Source organism: Catharus ustulatus, chromosome 14, assembly GCF_009819885.2.
Source record: "Catharus ustulatus isolate bCatUst1 chromosome 14, bCatUst1.pri.v2, whole genome shotgun sequence".
Lineage (NCBI taxonomy): Eukaryota > Metazoa > Chordata > Aves > Passeriformes > Turdidae > Catharus > Catharus ustulatus.
Genome location: NC_046234.1, coordinates 458,851 through 481,071, shown reverse-complemented (window position 1 = coordinate 481,071; position 22,221 = coordinate 458,851). Strand labels below are relative to the sequence as shown.

General features: G+C 54.8%; 1 protein-coding gene across 2 annotated transcripts; it reads right to left on the bottom strand.

Annotated features, from left to right (window-relative positions):
- Window positions 1–2,521: 2,521 nt before the first annotated feature.
- Window positions 2,522–22,188, bottom strand: OCRL (OCRL inositol polyphosphate-5-phosphatase). 2 transcript variants are annotated; one of them, XM_033072262.2, is made up of 23 exons: window positions 22,111–22,188; window positions 21,654–21,733; window positions 20,785–20,823; window positions 20,240–20,350; window positions 20,085–20,168; window positions 19,665–19,785; window positions 19,417–19,578; window positions 18,430–18,531; window positions 17,936–18,050; window positions 16,100–16,216; window positions 15,765–15,955; window positions 14,327–14,438; window positions 13,113–13,222; window positions 12,046–12,181; window positions 11,150–11,260; window positions 10,659–10,824; window positions 10,237–10,472; window positions 7,779–7,802; window positions 5,531–5,650; window positions 5,214–5,298; window positions 4,712–4,839; window positions 3,963–4,074; window positions 2,522–3,860 (listed from the first exon to the last, which is right to left on the bottom strand). In XM_033072262.2, exons 6-23 carry the CDS (start codon window positions 19,751–19,753, stop codon window positions 3,736–3,738), a joined length of 2,241 nt encoding a protein of 746 aa, XP_032928153.1. In that variant the 5' UTR covers window positions 19,754–19,785; window positions 20,085–20,168; window positions 20,240–20,350; window positions 20,785–20,823; window positions 21,654–21,733; window positions 22,111–22,188; the 3' UTR covers window positions 2,522–3,735. The 2 variants fall into 2 exon arrangements, with proteins under 2 accessions (XP_032928153.1, XP_032928154.1); XM_033072263.2 differs by having other exon boundaries at window positions 20,240–20,347.
- Window positions 22,189–22,221: the final 33 nt, after the last annotated feature.

Genomic DNA, 22,221 nt, shown 5'->3' with positions numbered 1-22,221 from the left:
GAAGCCATGTGCTGAGCCTGTAGAATTGGCAAGGAGGGTGGGAAAATACATGTCAGAGAGGCGAGGACATGGATGAGGGGATGCTGGAAGGGCACAGGGATGCTGGTCCTCCTGGGCATCCCTGCCCCTTGTGTTCAGTCTCTGCTGTCGCTGACATCCCTGTTTCTGATGCCCCTGTCCCTCGTACCCCTAGCATTCCTCCCTATGTATCCCCATCCTTGCATCCCCCACCTCGGTGTCCCCACCCCATGCGGCTGGTGTGAGCAAGGCCCATGTGGGGGGCAGGGGGACAAGGCCCAGGAGACTGAGGGGCCCCGCAGGTGGGCAGGAGGTGCTGAGCCCTGCGAAGGGATGGGACAGGACACCCCAGCTGTGGCTGGGACGCCGAGAGGCCGTGCCCGTGTGGGGCCCCCAAACCCCTCAATGTTCTCAGGGGCTGCCCACGAAGGGCGCGGGGCTGCGGGCAGGGGGCGGCAGTGCCGGCGGGGAGGGGGTTAAGGGGCTGTGCAGGAGAGGAAGGGCTGCAGCTGCGGGCTGGGGAAGCGCCGGGACCCAGCTGGCCTCCATTAGCTCATCCGCCGGGACCGGGAGGGATGCGCTGCCCGGCCCCGCGCCAGCACTGCGGCCACGCCGCCACCGCCCGCAACGGCCCGCGATCCCCTGCGAGCCATGGCCTCCGGGGGACACTGAGAGCCATTGCCACCCGCTGGACACTGTGAACCCCGGGGACACTGAGAGCCACTGCCACCCACGAGGCCCTGCCATCACCTCCGGGGGACACTGAGAGTCATTGCTGTCCCATGTCCCCACTGCCATCTGCCCTGAGAGACCCTGCCACCCAGCTTCACAGCCACCCCAGGAGCCACTGCTGGTGAGCCCGTGATGGGCTGGGTGGGTGGCCAAGGGTTGCCTGCTCACTGCCCAGTCCTGTCCTGGCCCTCATGCCCAGTTTTCCAGACCCAGCAGTTTCCCAGAGCAGGAGCGAGACAGGACATGGTGTCCCAGCCACCCTCCAGCTCTGGGATGTTGCACTTCAAATCACCCCTCAGTGCCTGTGCTCTGCCTCTCCAGCTGCAGCAGCAGCAGCAGGGACATTCGGTGAGGTGTGTGCCTGGGCACAGGCAGGACTGCTAGTGGGCATCCAGCAGACCCTGGACTGGCCGTGCCAGCACGGCAGTGATGTCCCACAGCCCCCAGGCATCGCCAGCCCCAAGTGCTTGGGCTGCAGCCAGGGCCTGCAGAGCTGAGCCCTGACCCCAACCCTCTGCACCAGCCTGGAAGGAGGAGTCCAGGGAGGACCTCCTGGTTGGGCTGTGGCCAGCCTGGAAGGAGGAAAAGGCTTCTGGGCCAGGAGACCTAAGGAATCTCTGGCTCTTCCTGGCCTGGCCAGCTGCCCGCAGGCAGGTGGGAGCTGCTGAGCTCAGCTATGCTCCCTGTGCCTCGTGTGCCATGGCAGTGCCAGGCCTCCTGCACTGCAACAGGAACTGGGGCAGAGCAGGCAGTGGGCACAGGGCAGTGCTGGGGACACGGGCAGAGGGGCACAGGGCAGTCCACTCCCTGGCTGGGCAAGTAGGGTGTGGCTTGGCAGGGCAAGGATGGGCTCTGCCAGGTGCCAGCTCACTGAGCAGACAGAGGAATGCTGGGGCACTGAGAGAGGACTCAGCAGCCACAGGAGCTCTGCAGTACTTGGGGACCTCTGTCTGTCCCTAGGGGAACAGGGAGAACTCACCGCCCACCCAGGGCTGGAAAAGGGATGTTCAGAGTGGCTGTGGAACACTGCCAGCTCCTCCAGCCCCTCCACCTGGGCACCATCAGCACCCTTCAGTGCCTATATTCATGGTGGGCTGATGCACGAGCAAGAGACCCCCGGAGCTGCACCCCACCAGCATCCAGGGTCCCCCACAGGGATCCCTCTGCCCTCCCGAAGAGGGTGGGCAGCCCAGGCTTTGTCCCATCCCCAGGGAGCATCAGGCCTTTGCTCTCGCTCGGCATTTCCGCCGGCAGCGGCAGGAATGTGGTGGCTGCAGGAACAATACCGGCACCTTGCACTGGTGGCCTCCGTGACAGTGTGGAGCAGCTGCCCAGGCACAGCCCTGCTCCAAGGAGCCGGCAGGAAGCAGATGGAGAGGACACCGGCCACCATTTCCTGCGGCAGGACGCAGGGCTTTCTCCAGCACTGGTCTCCTTGCAGGGCAGGCAGGGCCTTGGGCACCAGAGCACCATTGCTCAGGGCTGCCAAAGACATGTGCCACACACACCAGGTGCCCTCTGGCTGGCCTCGGTGCCATCTCCATCCTGGTGTGGCACATGCCACCACGCACCACGGGATGGGCACATTCCAGGAGCACAACCAGCAGGAACCAGCAGCATGGGACCCTCTGCCACTATCCCCCGCTGTTGGAGGGCCTGGGGGAGAGCCCAGCCCTTGGCTGCCCCTGGAGGAGCCTGAAGCTGCAGGCAGGGCTCTGTGACAGTGCAGAGCTGCGTGAAGGAGGGCAGGCGCGCCCTGCGCAGCCCCAGGCCTTGCACAATGGAGGTTTATTTGGAACGGACAGTTTCCCAATAAATTATGTAATTTAAAAATTTTAAGGAAAAGGCAGAAGGGAGGGGAGCCCACACCAGCTCAGCCAGTGCATGGGGACCACAGGGCCACAGGATACCCTGGGCTGAGCCCAGGCACCGGTAGGGGCTCAGTGACTACAACTCCTCCCCTTGGCTTTGGCCTCCCTCACCTGAGGTGACGTGGCCCCACAGGCCTCTTAGTGTTTCAGTGGGACAGGCCACTCTTGCATCCTCAGTCACCAGCCCCAGGGCTGTACCCTCAGCCAGTTGTATATGACCCTTGCACTGCAGCCGCCTGCACAGCCCCCCAGCTGCTCCTCTGGCCCCCCAGGAGCATTTCTGGCTCCTTTCACTCCTCCAAACCTGCAGCCTCTGCTGGCACCCCAGAAAGGAGAGAATGGACTCCATCTAGTGGCACCAGGCTGTCCTACCCCGACACTGCAGGCTGGGCTAGACGGACAATGGTCCCATCCTGCTCAGGACAGCCCAGGAGGACAACCCTGTGGCTCTGCCTGACTCTGGTCATAGCGAGCCACCCTCCATCCTGTGTCCTCGGGGGAAGCTGGGGCAGGGAAGGGACAGGAAAGTGGGGGCAGAGTGGGGGGTGCAGGCACACACCTGTGTGCCGAGGCCCTGTGTCCTGGGAGGGAAGGGGCAGGGGAAAGGCCCTGCCGAGGGGGAGAGGCCAAATGTCCACGCAACCTTCCTGGGCCAGCACGGTCCGTAGCACAGTGATGGCATCAGGGCTGGCAGGGCTGTGTGGCAGAGGGTGGCGTATGTCCCACAGCAGTCTGGGGTGGTGTAGGCACCAGCACATGTACCTGGCATCGAGAACACCAGCCATCCCTACCCTTGTCCACAGCAGCCCTTGGGAGATGGGGGTGACACAGAGAGAAGCGTGACCTGGGAACTGGTGATTGTGCCATGCATGGATGGGTGCCGGCACAGTACCCGGGCATCAACAGATCACCTGGCCCCACGGGGAGGCTCACAGGTGGATGGCAGTGCAATGAGTGTGCAGATCCTCTGCAGTGTGGGGTGGGGCGTGGCAAGGAGGGGGAATGTCCCTTCCAGCTGTAAACACGGCACTTGGAGAGCTTCCAGCCTTTACCCCTCGGAGCTGAGAGGCCCGGCTGGAGCGCGGGCCCGGCTTTGGCACATGGCTGGCACGAGTCACTCCTCATCCCCGGTGAGCAGGAAGCTGTAGAGGAAGTTGATGGCACGCTGGCGGTCCTGCTGGGTCTGCTTGGCCATCAGGTTGGGCGGAGGGCGCAGGAGGAGGCTGGAGAACAGGGCAGCTGTGGGGGCAGGCAAAATCAGTCACTGCTGAGGAACAACGACCTTGGGAGATGCAGGAAGAGGCTGGGATGAAGCGAGGGCTGCAGAGGAACCACACTCACCGATCATGGTGGCACTGACGTTGTTGTCCACCGAGTACCTGAGCAGCTCCCGCAGGAAGGACATTAGGTACCGAAACACGTTGCGGTGGCAGCTGGGCAGCTGAAGGATCACCTGCAAGGAAATGGTTGGGAAGCTCTCCCAGCTCCCACTGCTGCAGCCTGGGCACGTGTGGCACTCCAGGCTCCGCAGCAACTCACCCACAGCTGCAGCCCAGTGCTGCTGGCACTTGTGGGCCATGGCTCCTGGTGACACTGCTTCAAGGAAAGCTGTGTCACCAGGAAAAAGCCCCCACTGCCCTGGGGCTGCTTCCTGCTTGTTTCCAGTTGGATCCTAGCTCTCGCTGCCCCAAAACTTCCCCCTCTGCTCAGAGACATGCCTGGCCTGGCCTGCTGCCCCACCAGCTGCTAAGAGCCACGCACAGCCCTCTATGGAAGGACAGGAATTGCAGCTCTGAGCAGGAGCTCAAGCCCTCAGGACCAGGGGCAGCTCAGCCCCTCCCTGTTCCCCATGTGAGACAGGGCTCACTCAGGGTCTCTCTGGAAGAGCTGCCCACTCTCCCAGAGCCACTGCCAGCCCTCAGGTAGGGAGCAGGGCCCAGGCAGGCCCAGGGCCATGGCAGAGCCCATGGCGGCAGGAGCTGCCCTGAGCTGGCAGCAGCCCCACACAGGCCCAGGGCCATGGCAGAGCCCACGGTGGCAGGAGCTGCCCTGAGCTGGCAGCAGCCCCACACATCAGCACAGCCCCGCACCTGTCGGCACAGGCGGCTGCTGTGGGACCCCTCCAGGCAGCGCTGGTACAGCTCATAGCAGATCACAGGCTCTGGCAGAGCCTCCAGGAAGATGAGGAGAGCTTCAGCCACGGAGTGATTACTGCCCGCTGGACCGCTGGGAATCAAGGGCCATGCTGAGCACAGAGATCTCCTCCCTCCCCAGATGCTCATCTTGCTGGAGGTCAAGCTAAGCTCTCCTCCTCCACTGTCCCCCATCCATGAAAAAACTCTGCCCACATTTCCCACCCTCTGGCTCACACGAGCTCCCTGCTCCATCAGCCTCTTCTCCAGACCATGCTCCTCATATCCCAGCTTTGGTGCTTGGCACAGCCCTGCAGAAGCTTCCACAGCCCCCTGCTGCTTTGGCCAGCATAGATTCAACTTTCAGAGAGGTTCTGGGGAGACCAAGGGGAGCCCATCCCTGCCAGGTAAAAGTGACAGACAAGCTCTTCCGAGAACTGAGATCCATCACAAAGGATACGGATTGTTTCAGGAATGCTGGTGTCCAAGCAGTCAATGATCTGCTCCAACTCCTCCTGCATGCCTGGAGTCTGGAACAGGTCCTCCTGTCAGAAACAGCACAGGGATGGAGCAAGTCACCTTCCCCACAAAGGCAGAGGCACGTGGTGACTCGCAATGAGTGGTGAATCCCAGGACACCCAGCCAGTGCCTCAGCACAGGAAAAAGCCTTGCCTGGTAAACACCAAACTGGAGCTGACCTCCAGGTGCTTGTGAGGAACCAGGTCACCAGGACAGCTCCAGCAAGGCAAAGGCCCCCTCCCTCACCCTGCCTCTCACCTGGTGGAGGGCATGCTTGAATAGGTGATCCACCAAGAGCCAGATCTCCTTTGGCACCTGCAGTGGCACCTCACTTGCCTCCTCCCTGTCCAGGGAGCCCATCTGCAGGATGGATTTATCCTGGGGAGAAAGCACACAAGGGCTCAGGGAAACCTCAGTCCCTTCTGCCTCAGGCCCTTAATGCCTGGAAGGGGAAGCAGCAGGACCTGGGGTGCTCTAGCCGTGACTCACTTTCACAGCACCAGCCATTGCTCCACAGCTCCTGGCTCCTGTCCCTCCTGCTGCCCCATGGAACAACCTGCCCAGTCTCTCCAGCAGCCCCAGCCCTCTCAGCCGCCAGGAGGGGGCTCTGGCTGCCCACGGTGCCCCAGCCCCAGCCCACAGCCAGCAAAACCTGGGAGCCAGCGAGTGCTTGTGCTGCAGGAGCTGCCACGCTGGGGAGCCCAGCCCTGTGATCCCACTGATCCCCCTGGCCCCAATGATCCCCCCTGGCTCCACTGGTCCCTGGAGCCTTCCCTGGCTCTGGGCTGCTCCAGCCACAGCTGTTCTCAGGGCTCTGGAGTTGTCCTGGCTCCTGAAGTTTCTCCCCTGATCTTCCCAAGGAGAGCTCTCACTGAATACAGTCACCACTGTCACAGTTCCTCTTACTCCTGTGGAGCAGCTGAGGCTCAAACGTCTCCGTCACACCAAGCTTTAACTGGATCCACGTTCTTGGCTTGATTTTACTCTCACTTCATGACCATTCACATTCCTGTGACCTCCAAGGAAAAAGCCATGTCCAGCACTCCCAAAGCACCCAGCAACCAGCAGAAGGAGGAACACAACCCTGCCACCAGCACAGTCCACGAGCCACACAGACAGCACCTCACTGCAGCTGAGGCAGCAGCTGCCACAGCTGTCCCTGCAGCACACAGCCACTGACAGCCAGGGCAGCTTCCCTGCTATGCCCAGGGACACCCTGGGTTGACACGAGCCCTGGTGGCACGGGCAGTAGCCCCACTTGCCACAGCACAGCACCTGACAGCTGGTCTGACCCTGCCAGTTGATGGAGCCATGGCTGCCTCGCTCAGCAGGCACTGGGAAGGTCTTCGGGAAGTAGTGCGTCAGAGAAGAGCATTGCAGAATTCCCCCAAGAGGGAAATGGGGAGAGCTGCAGAGCCTCTCCCAGGGCTGTGGACACCCTTCCCACGCTGAGGCTTTTCTACAGAAACCCCTTGTGCCAGGGCATCACTGGAGCAGCCCTTGGCACGACTGGGAGAGCTGCGGAGACACCCATGCGGGAAATCCCAGGCAGTCAGGGCAGAGAGACGAAAGGGAAGGAGGAGCAGGAGGGGAGGAGAGGGTGGGTGCCTCGGCCGGGCTCCGAGCGCCCTCTCCTGCCGCCTGCCAGGAACAGAGGCACGGCCGCAGTGGAGGAGATGCTCCCAGAAGGAAGCATCGAAATCCCTCTCTGCTCCTCTGCCAGGAGGGAGTTTGTGAACTTCATGCGGTTAAACACCCAAGCTCGATGCCCTCCTGGAGAGGGAACATTCCTTCCCTCTCCTGTTTTTACTCTACCACTGCGCTGATAGCCCAGAGAGGAACAGCTCACTCAGACTGGGTAGCCAGTGCAGAACCAGCTCAAACCAGTTACAAGTGTCAGAGCCAGCGCAGGGACAGCATGAACACCCCCAGCATCTCCCACTGGCTCTCCCAAGGACGTTCTCCTTGCTTGGCTGCAGCACCGAGCAGGGTGCCAAGGGAAGCAGTGATCCCGCTTGGGCACTGTGGCCATCAGAGCCAGCAACCCCAGCTCCACTGCTTGAGGAGGCACAGGAACATTCTCCTCCTGCACAAGGCTCCACAGGGACACAACCAGATGGAAGGAACAAAACACCTGAGTTTCCTACTCCAGCCCTCCTCCCACAGGTCTGAGAGGATGCTGTGGTGAACCCTTCCTTATGGTCAGAGGGCTGCCAATCTTTTTGGGGAACATCCAGCATTGTTGTCAGGATCAGGAGAGTAATTTTTTCCCCTGAATCAAATTTGGTGAGCTTTAACATCTCAGTTGCGCTTGGCCCTGGGGTCACTGTGTGCTTCTCCATGCTCTCATCCAGCCCACAGCTGTACTAAGAAGCTTTGCTGGCAGCCGTGTCCCCTCCATGCTCCCCTCCCCTTCCCTCTGCCACAGAAAACAAGGAAGAAGCTCTCATTCTCTACAAACACACCACTGCAAAGCAGACTGCCACACAGCAATTGCTTGTGTTACCTTTTCTAAGAAGCTGTCTTCTTCCTGAGAGCAGCAGGAAAGAGAGGAGAGGAAAAAGTGTGGTTAAGAGACAGAAAGCACTCTCGGATTAACTCTTGTGATTAGGCAGAAGCCTAATTTGCATTACAAGAACCCACTGAACACCAGGTCCTTCACACATTTTGCTGACATGGCCAAAGTTAAACCTGTGGGAGAGATTTGCCCACCAATTAGCAACAATCCCTCTCACATGATGCACAGCCTGGTCAGGATTTCTGGAAACCCCTCCAAAGGGCTTGGACAGCACTGTTCACTGGCCAGCAGCTGGCCCCTGGGCAGGTGAGACTTGTCTGCCAGAAAGGAGCTCCCTGGTCAGAATCACTGTACCTATGTTATTTCAGCCACCTTCCCTTGTGACCAGGCCAGAGATAAAACATTCCCTGGGCTAAATCTGTGTTTCTGAGAGTGTGGCAGCTGTGGAGCTCACAGGGCCCCTAAGCAGCTTTGGGTACAGTCAGGGAAATGAGGGTCTGTGCTCAAACTCGGCTGCTGCTGCTGCAGCCTAAGAGCATTAGCACAGCACAAAGAGGAGTGTGCCAAGCCCTCAGACAGCACAGCCAAGCCCTCAGCATCCCCAAACAGCCATCCTTGTGCAGGCAGGGCCGGCTGGACACCACCCATGGGGTCTGCAGGAGGGAATGGAAGCAGGCTGTCCATGCTGAGTCCTGGCAGATCAACCTCTCAGGATGGGAACAGCCCCAGCACACCGCCAGGCTGAGCTGGCAGCTCCCATGGCACAGGGACACCAGGAGGGAGCAGCATCTCAGGGTCCCCTGTGGCCTCTGCAGTGCCTGCTTCCCCTGGAGGCTCCCTGAGCTGACAGAGTCACAACAGACCGGCCTCTTCCCAGGAACAGCTTGCTCTGAACACGAGCTGGCACAGTTTCTTCCCCTGGGGCACAGGGGGAGGGACACAGGCACAGGTTTGGGAGGGCACACAGCCACCTGCACGTTTTGTAATGGGTGAATCATCTGCACCTCACCCCCAACCTAAGACTGGCTGCTCACCACTCCCCAGAATCACGAGTGGTTTAGGATGGGAGGGACCTTAAAGCTCATCCTCATTCCACCCTCCTGTCACAGGCAAGGACATCTTCCACCATCCCAGACTGCTCCAAGCCCCTTCCAACCTGGCCTTGCACACCTCCAGGGATAGGGGAGCTCTGAGCAAACTGTGCCAGAGCCTCCCCACCCTCACAGGGAAAAAATTCTCCCTAATTTTGGTTGAGCCTTCAGCACGATCTGCTCCACAAGACTCACGTGGTCCTGACAGGTTTTTCAAGAGGCTTTTTAAAACGCAAAGCAGGATCCCAAGAAAAAACAGGATGAGACACTAATACTGAAATCCCAAAGGAGAGGTGCTCAAGGGATAAGAAAATGTGGAAGCAATAGGAGTGGAAGATGGCAAATCTACAGAGGTGGAAAAGGAGCAGCTTACTGGACAAAAACCCTTCATGTAAGGGTGAGAGTGTGAGGTAGGAGAGGAGAGGAAAGGTATTACATGGCAGAGAGACTCAAACAATGGGGCTGTACTTTCATGTGGACAGAAACAAAGGATTCTCCTGGCTGAACAGGAATGGGGACATGAACTGGCACTCAGGAGCTGCTGCACCTCACTGGAACATGGCCAGGTAAGGTAGTAAAGAGAGATGAATGAAACCAGCCTGGAAATCAGAATTACGCTCCCAAAATGGGACAAGCCCAGAAGCAGCTGAGAGTACCCAAAGGACAAGAGGTGCCTAGGGCACCACTGCACCACCCTCTCTCAGGCACACAAGGAGCTGTGGGAGGAGGAATATTGATGCTGGGGGCTGCCAAAGGCTGGGGGGAGGAACAGTCCCTGCACATAGACAGATTATCTCTCCCTGATGAGCTATCTCTCACCCCAGGCATTATCTCTCACTGTGGTTGGTGTGGGAGGAAATGGCCAGAGAGGCTGTGACATTGCTCATCTGCTGAGCTGTGTCCTTCAGCACCCCACACCCACACCACCACTTTCCTTCAGTCCTCCTGCTCGCTCCTTCCCCTGAGCAGTGGGAATGCATGCAGAAGGAAAAGGTCCTGGGGCACTCATCACACCTTGGATGAGAGGACCTCAATCACTTATCACAATCTCTTGTGACACCAGTGCCACCCAGCTGAGTCTGCCAGCACCAGTAACACCAACAAGAAATGCTGGGATCGCTTCTTTGTCCCATCAAACAATATTTAGAGCCTACTCAGAAAAAAGGGAAGTACAGGCTGTCAAAAGCCATCAGCTGTGGTAGATGGGAAGAATAAAAGAGCACCTCGAGCTCTGTGAAGTCACTCAGCTCAGAGCCAGCACAGAGAAGCTGAGCTGCAGGCATTGCTCCTGCTTTTGGGAGCAATCAGAAGGGAATCAGGCCTCTCTGGGTAAGAAGAGCTGCTCCAGAACTCACCAGGTCTATGAGTTTGGTGACTGGAACTTCTCGGATGGGTCGCTTCATCCGGCACAAGGCCTCGAGCGAGGTGCCAAAGCAGCTGGGCAGGTAGGTGCCACTGATGGTCAGGAAATAGTCCTTGCCTCGGTCCAGGTGCAGGACAAGGATATCCTCAATTTTATCCTCGCCAGAGTTGAGGAGGGTGACCGAGTCCTTGCTGACATACACATCCAGGGAGATCTCTGTGGTCTCATCTGCAACACAGCAGAGCTCTCAAGGACACACAGACACTCTCCAAAAGGGATGACAAGGACAAACACACAAGGCAGGGACAAAGGCCACAACAGAAAAGACAAGACTGATGGCAAGGAAGGTGGGACACAGGAAAGACAGGAAGGACTGAATGGAGATGGGCTGGGGTGTTACAGCAGTACCCTCACCTGGCTCCAGGTAACCTTCACAAGGCTCGGCCCGAAGCCATGGCTTGCAGTAGTGGCTGTCATTGAGCTTTGGGATGAAGGAGAAGTGACAGGTGACCTGCCCATTATTGGTAATCTGAAACTTCTGTTTCTGCAGCTGACGGAACTTCACATTCTCAAACTCGAACTGCAGAGCAAAGAGAAATCAAGAGATATTAGTGGACAGCATACGGCCCATGGCAAGTCCCCCACTGTCTCTGCAGTGGCCCCCCACGGCTGAGAGGAGCCCACCCAATGGAGAATTCCTCACAGAAGTCCTGCCAAGGAGCCAAGACAACACATCCTCACTAACCTTGGTCATAAGATCACTAACTCACATCCTTGGTCATAAGATCAAGGCTAGAGTTCAATTTCCTATAATCCAGTTTATTGAAACAAGTCTTTGAAAGAAGTTCTGGTACTTTGAAGGCTGCTGTGTTTGGGCAGTGACAGTGATCCCAGTTTCATCTCACCTCTCTCCTGCTCAGCTCCAGTGAAGGAAGAAAGTCATTCTCCATCCTGTCCATTATACGAACAATGTCTTCAAACAGCTTCCGATACTTCTGCTCATCCACAACCTTCACCTGTGGGAGACAACAAACACTCAGCAAAGCTCCTGACTGGCTTTCACAGGAACTTCCTTGATCATGAGCAAACTGCAGAAGTGAATTATTTCTCTAAGCACTTGCTTCTGTAGCTGCAAGGCTGAGACAGTACACACACGTGTGCAGTCCCAAGTTGTGTCTGACACTTTACACAGATTTCACCCCTGCAGATGTTACCAGAGTCTGTCTGGCCACTGGTCACACAGCTAGGAGATCACTGGAGACAACCTCTGTGAGACAGCATTGGCACACTGCAGCATTCCTCACAATTTTCCAGAGGGAAAGGAGAAAGGCTTTTCTTTAAATAGACTCAGCCTACTTTACTCAGCCCAGGTGAGGCACACAATGAAGTGCTGTGTCCAGTTCTGGGCTCCCCAGTACAGGAGAGACATGGAGCTCTCATGTAAATGGGACCAAACAACCCACTGTGGTCCTTTCCAACCTGACCCATGCAGTGACCTGAGCCACCCAGGGAGCACGAGGTAGCAAAAGCAGACGTGGAGTGTCCCCATCTGCTGCACTGGAACACCCAAATTGGCTGCCACTCTCCACTGAAGACATTCAGGTGTGACCCAGATGACACAGCACATGTACAGCAGCACTCACCCACTCCAGTGCTGCCAGATGAGCACCCCACAGCAGGCACACCTCAGCTGGGTTCTGTGCTCTTGTAATGCCTTAGCAGAGGTGCCCTGGCTCCACCAGAGCACTGCCTGGAATGCCTGGCAGAGCTGGGATCCTGCCCAGCACACACACAGACCTACCCCAATGCGGAACAGGGCACTGACAGGTTTGTGGTCACTGGTCTTGAGCTCCATGTGACTGCAGTACCGGAGCTGGTTGACATTCCCTCCCCTCCAAAGGATCCGGTCACACCACGCTGGCACACGACACTTCCCACTACAAGGAAGAGCAGGTTACCGGGGAAATCCAGCAATCCTAGCAGGCCATCCAAGCTGTTCCTCTTCCCAACAAGGCAGTTCCCTCCACCCACATCATCACAGCAGTGACGGGGTAAACTCCTATCACTTACCCCAACCTGAATTGTTATTTCTTCTGTTCTCTCTTTCTCTCACAATACAGTAGATAAAATTCCCATCCCTTCCAGCACCAGGAAACAAAACAATCCTCAATCAAGCCCATTTCCACAGCCTGAACCTATGTGTACTGTGACTCAAGCTGCATAACTTTGTTGTGCTGCCAGACCTTTCTGCCCACAGTCCAACCCATCATTTATTGTTTCCACTACAGAAAGTCTGCTCAGTGATTACTATTATGTTGTGAAGCCTGAACCCTGGGTTATCCTTCAGATTAACTACTGTGCTGATTCATAAACATGGCAAGTCAAACTTAATCACTACATGGTTTGAAAGTCCTTCATGAGAGTTTCTCCCTTCGGAGCAGCCCCTGCAGCAGACACAGCCATGTCTGTGGGAGGCACCAAGCAGGAACCACAGCTGCTATCACAGTGCAGCCACCCTGTGGGTATGCAAGTCAGGGCACAGGGTGACTCAGAGAACCTGTTTCCTTAGCTCTTCAATTCCTTTTTTATCCTGCTTGCCTGACCCTGGTAATAGAAAAAGCCCCCACTGCAGAGTCACCTGAGCTCACATTTCACCTGCCTTCATCCAGTGGGATCAGCAGCAAGAGGTTTTTAAGGGATGTGTCTGGTCAATGTATACAGGGGCTGCTTATTGTAGAAAGAGGGAAAGAACAGAAGGCCAAACAGAACACTGACAGGTATTCACAGCTCTAGGAAGCAGGAAATCAAGTTTTGTGAGAAAATGCATTTTATGTCATAGGTAAATATGCCCAGTGGCAGCCAATGTACCTGGAGTCCCAGCGATCTGTTTTAGAGTCATATTTATAGGTGGGGATGAACTTAATATCTCCCTCCATGAAATCTGCAAATGCTTTCTTCTGAGTACGCTGAATATTCAGCTAAAGCAGAAAAAGAAAGCTTTAAAAAGAAAAAAAACCAAACCAAACCCAAGTAACCCTCCCTTGCCACAGCAGTGTCCGAGAGCAGATCTACCGGCAGAGCAACCATGGCCTGCAGCCATTCTGTGGGATTCACAGACACCCCCAAACTGTGTCTCAGACCTCACACCTTCAACACACAAGAGGAATGTTTTCCAAACAGACTGAGTGTAAATGGGCATGGTACTGCTCACCAGAGCACGCAGGCAACATCGAGCAAGAGTTAAGGGAAATCATAATTACTAAATGCTTTCATCAGTTTTCAGGCTTAAGATTGCCATCATTAATCCTTCCCCACCAATCATTCTAGCAAGAGCCTCCAGGATTGCACTTGCCTGACAACTTGACACCACTCTCCTTTGCTCCTTTCCTCTTCTGAAAAATCTCCTGGATGTTTTCCTCACTAAGACTAAGCTACAGCTGTTTCCTGCATGAAGCTCTGCAGTACGGCAAAAATGAGCTAGAGGACAATCAGCCAAATTTACTGTTAACTGTGTCAGAGGTGATATTGCACCACTGCTGTTCATGTTTCCTGGGTGCAACCCTTCACCTAAAAGGCACATGCCACCACCATGTGCTGCAGAGAAGGTGACAGCACACGATTCAGGTCAAACTGGCTAAGCAGATTTGGGCCCCAAATCAATACCTCTTCCACAACACTGAGCACAGCAGCTTTTGTTGCAGTTACAAATGCCTGTGTTCAGCTTGGAGTTTGTATTTAAGAGAGAGCCCCTGCACTGAGACAGAGACAAACACAGTGACTGCCTGAGTCACCCAGTTACCCCAGTACAGACAATTTGGTTTTGTTTAGGGAGATGTGCAAGCAGCACACCTAGAGCTCTGCCAGGGTCCAGGGTCTATGTTTGTGTCCAGACCCTTATTGCAATGTGCCATGGAATTATGTAGGTTGGAAACACCCTCCAAAACCACTGAGTCCAACTGTGCTCAGATTTGTGCTCCAGCCCCTTCCCCAGCTCCACGTCTGCCCGCTCCTCCCCAGCAGAGGCACAGCCTAAACCAAGATGCCCTTGCAGGGATGGGGTGAATGTGAGTGAGCTCACTGACCTGGTCATATGTCAGCAGCTTCTGAAGCTCGTTCTTGCTGATGAGATTCTTCACTTCACTGGCATCCAGCAGACACAGCCTGTAGTTCAGGTCTCCCAGCCAGATAACAACACTGCAAACAAAGATACACATGGAATCATGGAATGGTCTGGTTTGGAAATGAGCTTAAAGCTCATCTTGTTCCACCCCCTGCCATGGGCAGGAACAACTTCCACTATCCCAGGTTGCTCCAAGCCCCGTCGAACCTGGCCTTGAACAATTTCAGGGATGAGGCAGCCACAGCTCTTCTGGGTACCCTGTGCCAGGACCTCACCATCCTCACAGGGAAGAATTTTGGGAGCAGATCAACAGTTAACAGCCCCCCTTTTAACACCATGTTAAAGCTGAGACATGTGGAAGACAAAGAAGAGGCACTAAAGATTGAGTCCCAGAGCAGAAATTTCTAGTGACAGCAGATCCTACAGGACTAAGTCCATCTCCTTGGGATTTCCCCAAAGATTGAAGACTTGGTTTAGTAGGTGATAATGTGTTTGTCCCAGCCTGAAAAAAGCCAGAGAACAGCACTGACTCTCATGAAGCAAAACCACTGTTCACAAAAAATCCAGCTGATATTGAGGCTCCTCTCAGGTTAAGGAGAGGGCAGTGATGCAGCTCATTAAGCAAAGCCAGCCCATCAGCCAGCAGGACAGATGAGGTATCTGGATCTGCAGGGCTATCCCTCATTGACACCCTGCTTTTACCTTTGGTTTTTCACTGCCTTCCCTTCAACCAGAGCAGGCCATTGCTGCATCACTACCAAGTCAATACTGCCTGACACAGAATTAGCAGCAGAATTATGCTCCTGGAGTTTACAACCACCTGGACATTGTTTCCCATCCCAGCCATCAGCCACACCTCAGCAACATCCACTCCCACCCTGCTCCTCTCCAGGCCCACAGCCTTCTTCTATCAGCAGCTAAAGAAACATTCATGGGACTCACTCTTTACTCCATAAAGGTTTAATTTAAAGATTAAAATTTAAACCCCTTGCTAGTACCAAAGCTCTTCCTGTTTCTAGTCAAACCTCAACATTTCCATTAGTGGATTATCAAGGATAATCTAATATCGAAGGTTTTTTCTGTACTAATCCACTCTACATTTTTGGTTCTTAAATGGTTTAAGTATTAATTACAGAAGTACCAACCATTTGTATTCTGTTTAGGCCTGCTGAAAAGGAGGTTATACACAAATGCAAGGAGAGGGACACTGGGGACAGGGTGTACAAGGCACTGCAGCAAGGAGGTGGCTGGTTTGTCTGCAGGAAATGCAGCACACCACAGCCCCTGGGATTTCACATTATTTCATCAAGCCAGAAAACTTATCTGCATGAAACCTCCTGCTGCTGCAGCTCTGCCTTGACTTGGGTTACTCAGCACCACTTCCAAAAGCTCCAACTCACTCATGCTTCATGATGTTGAGCTCAGCCAGGCTGTCTGAGCTGGGGATCAGGAAGCACATCCTGGCACAGATGTCCTTGTAGTCCTGGTTTCGGCGCTCAAAGTCCTCCACGTGGGCAGCCAGGTGGGAGTTGACGACACAGAAGGTGGTGTTGTAGAACATGAACCTGATGGCCACACCACCCTTGTTGCCCTGTAACAGGAAGGACCAGTGGGATTGGAGTAGGTGGCACGCGAGGCACCGGGAGAGGACTGGGATGGCACACGTGAACCAAACCAGGCTGTGCCACTTCTTGAATGGACACAGGGAAGCAACAAGCTGGCCTTGGTGACTCACCATCTTTCCCATGACTCCTGTACCCACAGACTCTGTCACAATCTCCCTGATATTGCTCAGATGATCCTTCTTAGCAAATATGAGCAACATCATCCCAACCAGGCGGATCATTTGCACCTGCAAAAATAAACAGGACCCTGAATTCCCAGGGAGGCAGGGGCAATGCAGAGATGATCTCATCTGCTCTGCTGCTCTGGCTCTCCCTGTTCCTCATGTTCTCTACTCAATCCTTAATTGCAACAACAGATCCCAAAGAGTCTCCTGTCCACAGTAAGGTTCTTGGGTTCCATCTGCACCCCCCAGGTGCTGTCAGTGATGGTGAGCTCACTGCATTTCCTACTCTGGTCACTTCCTAGAGCAGGGTGGGCAGAGAGAAACTCAAGAAATGCCCAGAAAGTTTGTGACTCACGTCTCGGCCCTTGCTGTGCTCTAAGTAGCACAGAGAAGCCCCTGAGTGCTCCAGCCAGGCCCAGAGTTGGGGCTGTGCTGAGGCTGCAGGTGCAGTGGGAGTCAGAGCTCACCTCACCTTACTGTGGGCTCCAGCACGGAGGGGAACACACAGCGATGTTCTCCTGAGGCAGACATACCTGATGCATGGGGGAGTAAAAGGCATCTCTGAGCTACCGACTGACCCATTCTCAGGGAATACTCACTACCTAAAGCCAAGAGCCTCTCTGGATCTGAGGAGGTATCTGCTCCTGCAGTCCACCTAACCTCAGCCCACAGAGGTTAACAATGTGCTCATGTGCCCTGTCCCAGTGGGGACCCCAGTTCTGATCTTTTACATGTACTAAGCCAACACTGCCCAGTCTGACCTTCCTGCACCTCCAAAAGTGTGGTATCACCACTCTGAAACAGTGATAAGGCCTCACCTGCTTGGGGACAGTCTGCATGCTCCCCTCTATGCACAGAAACATGCACGTGTGTTGGGATTAAGGAGTGGAGTGAGGAAAGCTGAGAGCAGAGAATTTGGCTGCAAGGGCCCAGGACTCTGCAGGAGCAGAATTTGCAAGTGACCACAAGCCTTATCTACAGCTTTGACCACATCCCTCTCCTGCAGCCATATCCTGTGCTCTCCCTTTCACTAAGGCGGGAGAAGTTCACCCAAAACTCAAGCGACGCAAAGGGAGGGGAGAGAGCAGGAGCCTTTCTGCAGTTCAGCCCATGACTCCTGGCTCCCCTGGTCTCAGCTCAGCAAGAATCCTATTCCCTGCTCCATTCCCTGTAACACCTGCTCAGAGCAAGCAGGATGGAGTGTGACAGCAAACACAAGGGCTAAGGAAGAAAGGGAAACCCATTCAGGACTGGTCCCTGCAGCAGAAAGGTTTGTCACAGCAGAGATAAAATCAATGTCTTGCTCTAAACCAGCCAGAACAAAGTCCTGCTGCCATAACTGAAGTAATTCTGACTCAAGGCAGCAGCATCTGGAAGGTTTCATAAATCATCCTATTCCTACAGGGAAAAGCTATTAATTTAATTTACCAGCTCAGGACACACCTGGCTTCCATACTGCAGGATGAGAAGATAATATGGGTAGAGAATTTGAGCCTGCTGCTTCCCTGACACCTACTTATTTAATAAAGGTATTGTGGTCTCCACCTTTATAACTTTCTGCTTCAAAGCACACTATTTCCCTACAACTGTGGTGCAGAAACAGACTCTTCAGATTTAACTTGACACATTTGACACACGTGCAGGTACGTACGTGCCCAGTATCACCCTTGGTATCTCCAAGCCTTGCTCCTTGTACAGGGAGGAAAGGGAGAACGATTTTCCTTTTTCCTTCCCATCATGCCAGGTCCATGCCAAGCCCCCATGCCACTGAGCAGAACTCACTTTCTTGTATTTGGCCTTAGGGTGCAGGGACCTCTCCACAGCAGCCAGCCACTCCTGCTCCTTCGTGGAGTCAAGGTAGAAAAAAGCCTCCGTGCTGAGATCCAGCTCTTGGAACCTGGAAAGCCAAGAGCTTAGCACCTCCAGCCCTCCTGCACATCCCCTTTTCCTCCACAACAGCCCTTGGAGGAACAGCTCCTTATGGCCACTTGCTAAATAAAGCAGTAGAATTTCCCCACAATGCCTGTGAGATCCTACCCCAAACCCCCAGCAGTCCTCTCCTGAGAAAGCACTTCAGGCAGAGGACAATGAGTGAGCTCTGCAGATGCCTCCAGGAAAATCTATGATATCATGCTAGCTTTGTTCACCCTGATCTGCTGCCTCATTCAATGGCTTTTTGCCCTCAGATGGCCCCTGTACGACACAGCTCAGCTCTGTGCTGAGCTAAACCCAGTCTAAACCCAGCCCAGCCCTCCTGGATCCCCCCAGCTGCTCACCCAATGCAGTAGAAGTCTGGAGGCTCCGTGTCATACACCAGCCATGGACTCAAGAAGCTGTCAGGAGACTGCCCGTTCACATTCCACGTTCCCACAAAGAACCTACAACACAAAGCTGAGCTGGTAGAAAACACAATGCAAACCACAGCAGCACAACAATGCTCCAGCTGCTCCCTGCATGCGGCAATGACAGCCATGGGGGATCTGAAAGTCACAGAATCACTGAGGCTGGAAAAGCCCTCCAGGGTCATCGAGTCCAAGATGTGCCCAATCCCCACCTTGTCCCCAGCCCAGAGCTCTGAGTGCCACGTGCAGGCATTCCTAGCACACCTCCAAAGATTGGGGGGGAATCCAAAACTCCCTGGGCAGCCCTTCCAATGTCTGACCACCCTTTCCATGGGGAAATTCCTCCCAGTGTCCAACCTGAACCTTTCCTGGTATGGTTTGAGGCCATTTCCTCCTGTACTCTCCCTTGCTCCCTGGGAGCAGAGCCCAACCCACCCCTTCCCACCCTCAGCTGCCCCCTCCTGTCAGGGAATGGTGCAGAGCCAGAAAGTCTCCCCTGAGCCCCCTTTTCTCCAGGCTGAGGCTCCCCTGCTGCCTCAGTTGCTCCTGGAAAATTCTCTGGGGCTTGGCTCTCTCCCAGTGACACTCCTCTTGCAGTAAGACATTCCACCAGCAAATATCTGGCTCTTTTAACACCACGGCACAAGGGCCAACACCATGACACTATGGTGGGATATCTGGCTTCACTCTTCCTACCCACCTGCGCCAGCCTTACCAAGGCTCAAGAGATCTGACACACACACACACACAGAGAAGATGAAAGGAGCAGCTGCCCCATGGACACTCGGTGACTTTTGGGCTGTACCATCCTCACTGGCTACCTGAGCTGCAACCCATCAGCAGCTGCCAGGGTCCAATCCTGGGGGAGAGCCAAGCTCATGGAGAGATCCTGCAGCTCTGTTCTTCCCTCCCAGGTCTCACCTGAAGTTGTGCAGATTGATGTAGGCTTTTTCCCTCTTGGCCAGTACATGTTTGATGAGCCCCTCTCTCTGCCCCGACTGTGTGCTGGGCAGAAACATCTTGCGCATCGTGTTGGTCACCTTGGGCTGGTCTCTGGATGTGCCTTCTCTCTCTCGGTGAAATCTAGGAAGTGCAAGAGCAGCACTAGAAACAGTTCTGCTGTCTAGGAAGAAAAGTGAAAAAGGGAACAGATCTCCTGCTTTACTTACTGCTTACTCTGAGGGATGGGAGGAGGCGGGGGCTCCCGTCGAGATCCTGTTTGGTGGTTTTGCATGTTTCTTTTCTCTTCTAGGCTCATAGTGTTGAAGTCATCCTCAAATCCCAGAGCTCCTGCAATGAAAAATCCAAGAAAAACAACCTGAGAAACAATCTGAAACTCAGATCAAGAAGGAAAAAATGTAATTCCACAGAAAGCAAAAACCAAGATAGCAGGAATACATCACCAGTGCCTAGAAATGGGAGAAAGGGGCACTAACCACAAGTCAAGGCAGGAAGGAGCTTAACATGCACAAACCAAGGGTGAAAATAGCACTCAGGAAGGAATGAACAGACAAGGAAGCAGGGTCAGACCCAGCTCCTACCCTGGGCACCCCAGCACTGCACAGGCCCCAGAGCAAAGCCAACTGTACCTGGAGCCAGACCCGTGAGGCTCTTCTGCACCTGATGCCAGACCGCTGAGTCCTTAGCTTCAGGAAGAGACGCTTTCAGGTGGGCTGGGAAAAAACCCATCCCCATCAGAAACTGCTGCAGAGGATTTCAAAGGCACAGGGGCAGCTCTGCTCACCTTCCTGTATGCTCTGCACCTCTGACAGGAACCCCAGGCAGCGCTCCTCGTCAGGGATCTCGAAGAGCCGCTCCGGCGCCGCGTCGCCCTGGATCCGCACCTTGCAGCCTGCTTCAAACACACTCACTGAGTCAGCCAGGCTGCCTCACAGGCCCTAGGCTACCCAGCCAGCTTCAGCTGCTGTTTGTGATGGAAACCTGCTCCTAAGTTACTCTCTCTGCGCTTCTGAGGTCCCCCCACCCTGCTTGGGGTATCTCCAGCATGTTCTCCTGGCTTTAGAAATCCTCCCTACTTGCAATCTCACAGAGAAGAGCTCTAAAAGCAGAAAGAAAAATTGCAAACATTTCAATCATTTGCATTTTAAACCTTGCCTGTCATGACAACTGAGTGTCTGACAGAGCCAGATGACAACGTCAGAGGGAAAACAATCCCTGTTTGAGCAGAGGACAAACACAGAGCCTGGGGAAGACTGGAAGGCAAAACAAGCACCAGCGGCTGCTCCCTGACAGGACCTTTAGTTACACCACTGTCCTTATGAAACTTACTGTTTGTAGCTATATCAATCAGCAGAGTTTCTTCTGCCTCTAGAAAAGAGAAAAACAGCATCAGTAGAGCTGCAGTAATTGAGGACTCATATAATTACACTGTCTGCTACCAGCCATGAGAGTCCTGACAGGAACAAAGAGCTCTAATTTACATCTGTACATTCCTAACGGCTCTGGCAGAGAGAACTTGGACAGTCACTTCCCAACAATGTCCCAGGGAGATTCCTAGCACACAGTTCTCATACACCTGGATGGTTTTTCTCCATTAGCACAGCTACTTTAGGAAAGACCAACTTGACAAGAACATCAGAGCTTCTCTACAGAGCAAGACCAGGGGCAGAACATCACTGAACTGCATACAAGGGAATGAGCAAATTCAGGGAAAAGGACTTTTACTCCTTACAAGGATTCACCCCGGGGCCACTTGCTGCTATTTAAGTTCTTCCAAGACAAAGCCTGAAGCCTCATCCAACAGGTGGGATGCTGAGAGCATTATGGAAATTTAGATGTTAACATTCAGAAAAAGGCAACAGCTCCCAACTCTTGGAACGGCAGAGAAGCCTGGGAGACAGATACCAGCTGACACCAAATTCCAGGCCCTGAAACCAGGCTCTGCATGTGTTGGCTCTGTGTGATGCCAAGCCCACCACGCACTGGAGCCAGCCAAGCTCCTCACAACTGCATGCTGACATGGAATGACAACCTGCTTGGATGAGGAACAAGGGGATTCCATAAAATGTCAGTTGCTGTTTCACAGCGAAAGGATTCAACCCACTTCGGCTCGGGAGGCAGGTCAGGAAACACCACTAAATTTGGGGTTTGTGTATGAACAGCAAGGGATTCTCAACCTTCCCCCCAGCAGTCGGTACCTTGCACACATTTAAAGCGGCTGTTGATGGGAATATAATCCGGATCAGAGTTTTCTTTCTCCTGGGAGCGAATAACGACCCTGTAGACAGAAGGAAGATTCGTAAAGACTCGGCAGAAACGCCCTGCTCACACATGCACGAACGGGAGCTGTGTGTACAGAGCCACAATGTTTGATTTTTATCGCTAAGGAAGGAAGGGAAAAGGAGGAAAACGGCAGAGAAGCTGAGACCGTGCAGGACGCGGATATCCCGGGGGAGAAGTAAGAGCTGCTGAACTCTCCCTGCCACGGGGCAGGTCCCGCTCCCGCTGCCGGAGGTGCACCGGGAGCCGGGAAGGCACCTCCGGAGCGCCGGTCCCGCGGCTGAGCGGAGCCCGCCGGGGGGCACAGAGGGATCCCAAGAGCCACGACGGCTGCGGCAGGAGAACCGAGCCAGGCCCCGCCAGGCTCGCACTCACCCGTAGCGCCCGGCCCGCCGCTCCAGGCCGAGCACGCACGGCTCCCGCCGCCCGGCCCGCACCTCCGCGCCGGCAACGCTCTGCGCCGCAGTTAAGAAAAGCTCCGGTCAG

Excerpts from the sequence above, each read along its gene's own strand:
- OCRL (XM_033072262.2), bottom strand. The coding sequence starts at position 19,753 with ATGAGCCTAGAAGAGAAAAGAAACATGCAAAACCACCAAACAGGATCT. Across the intron at positions 7,803-10,236 it reads TCACCAAACTCATAGACCTG|GAAGAAGACAGCTTCTTAGA; the intron begins GTGAGTTCTGGA and ends TGCTGCTCTCAG. Across the intron at positions 5,651-7,778 it reads AAGACAGCTTCTTAGAAAAG|GATAAATCCATCCTGCAGAT; the intron begins GTAACACAAGCA and ends CTTTCTCCCCAG.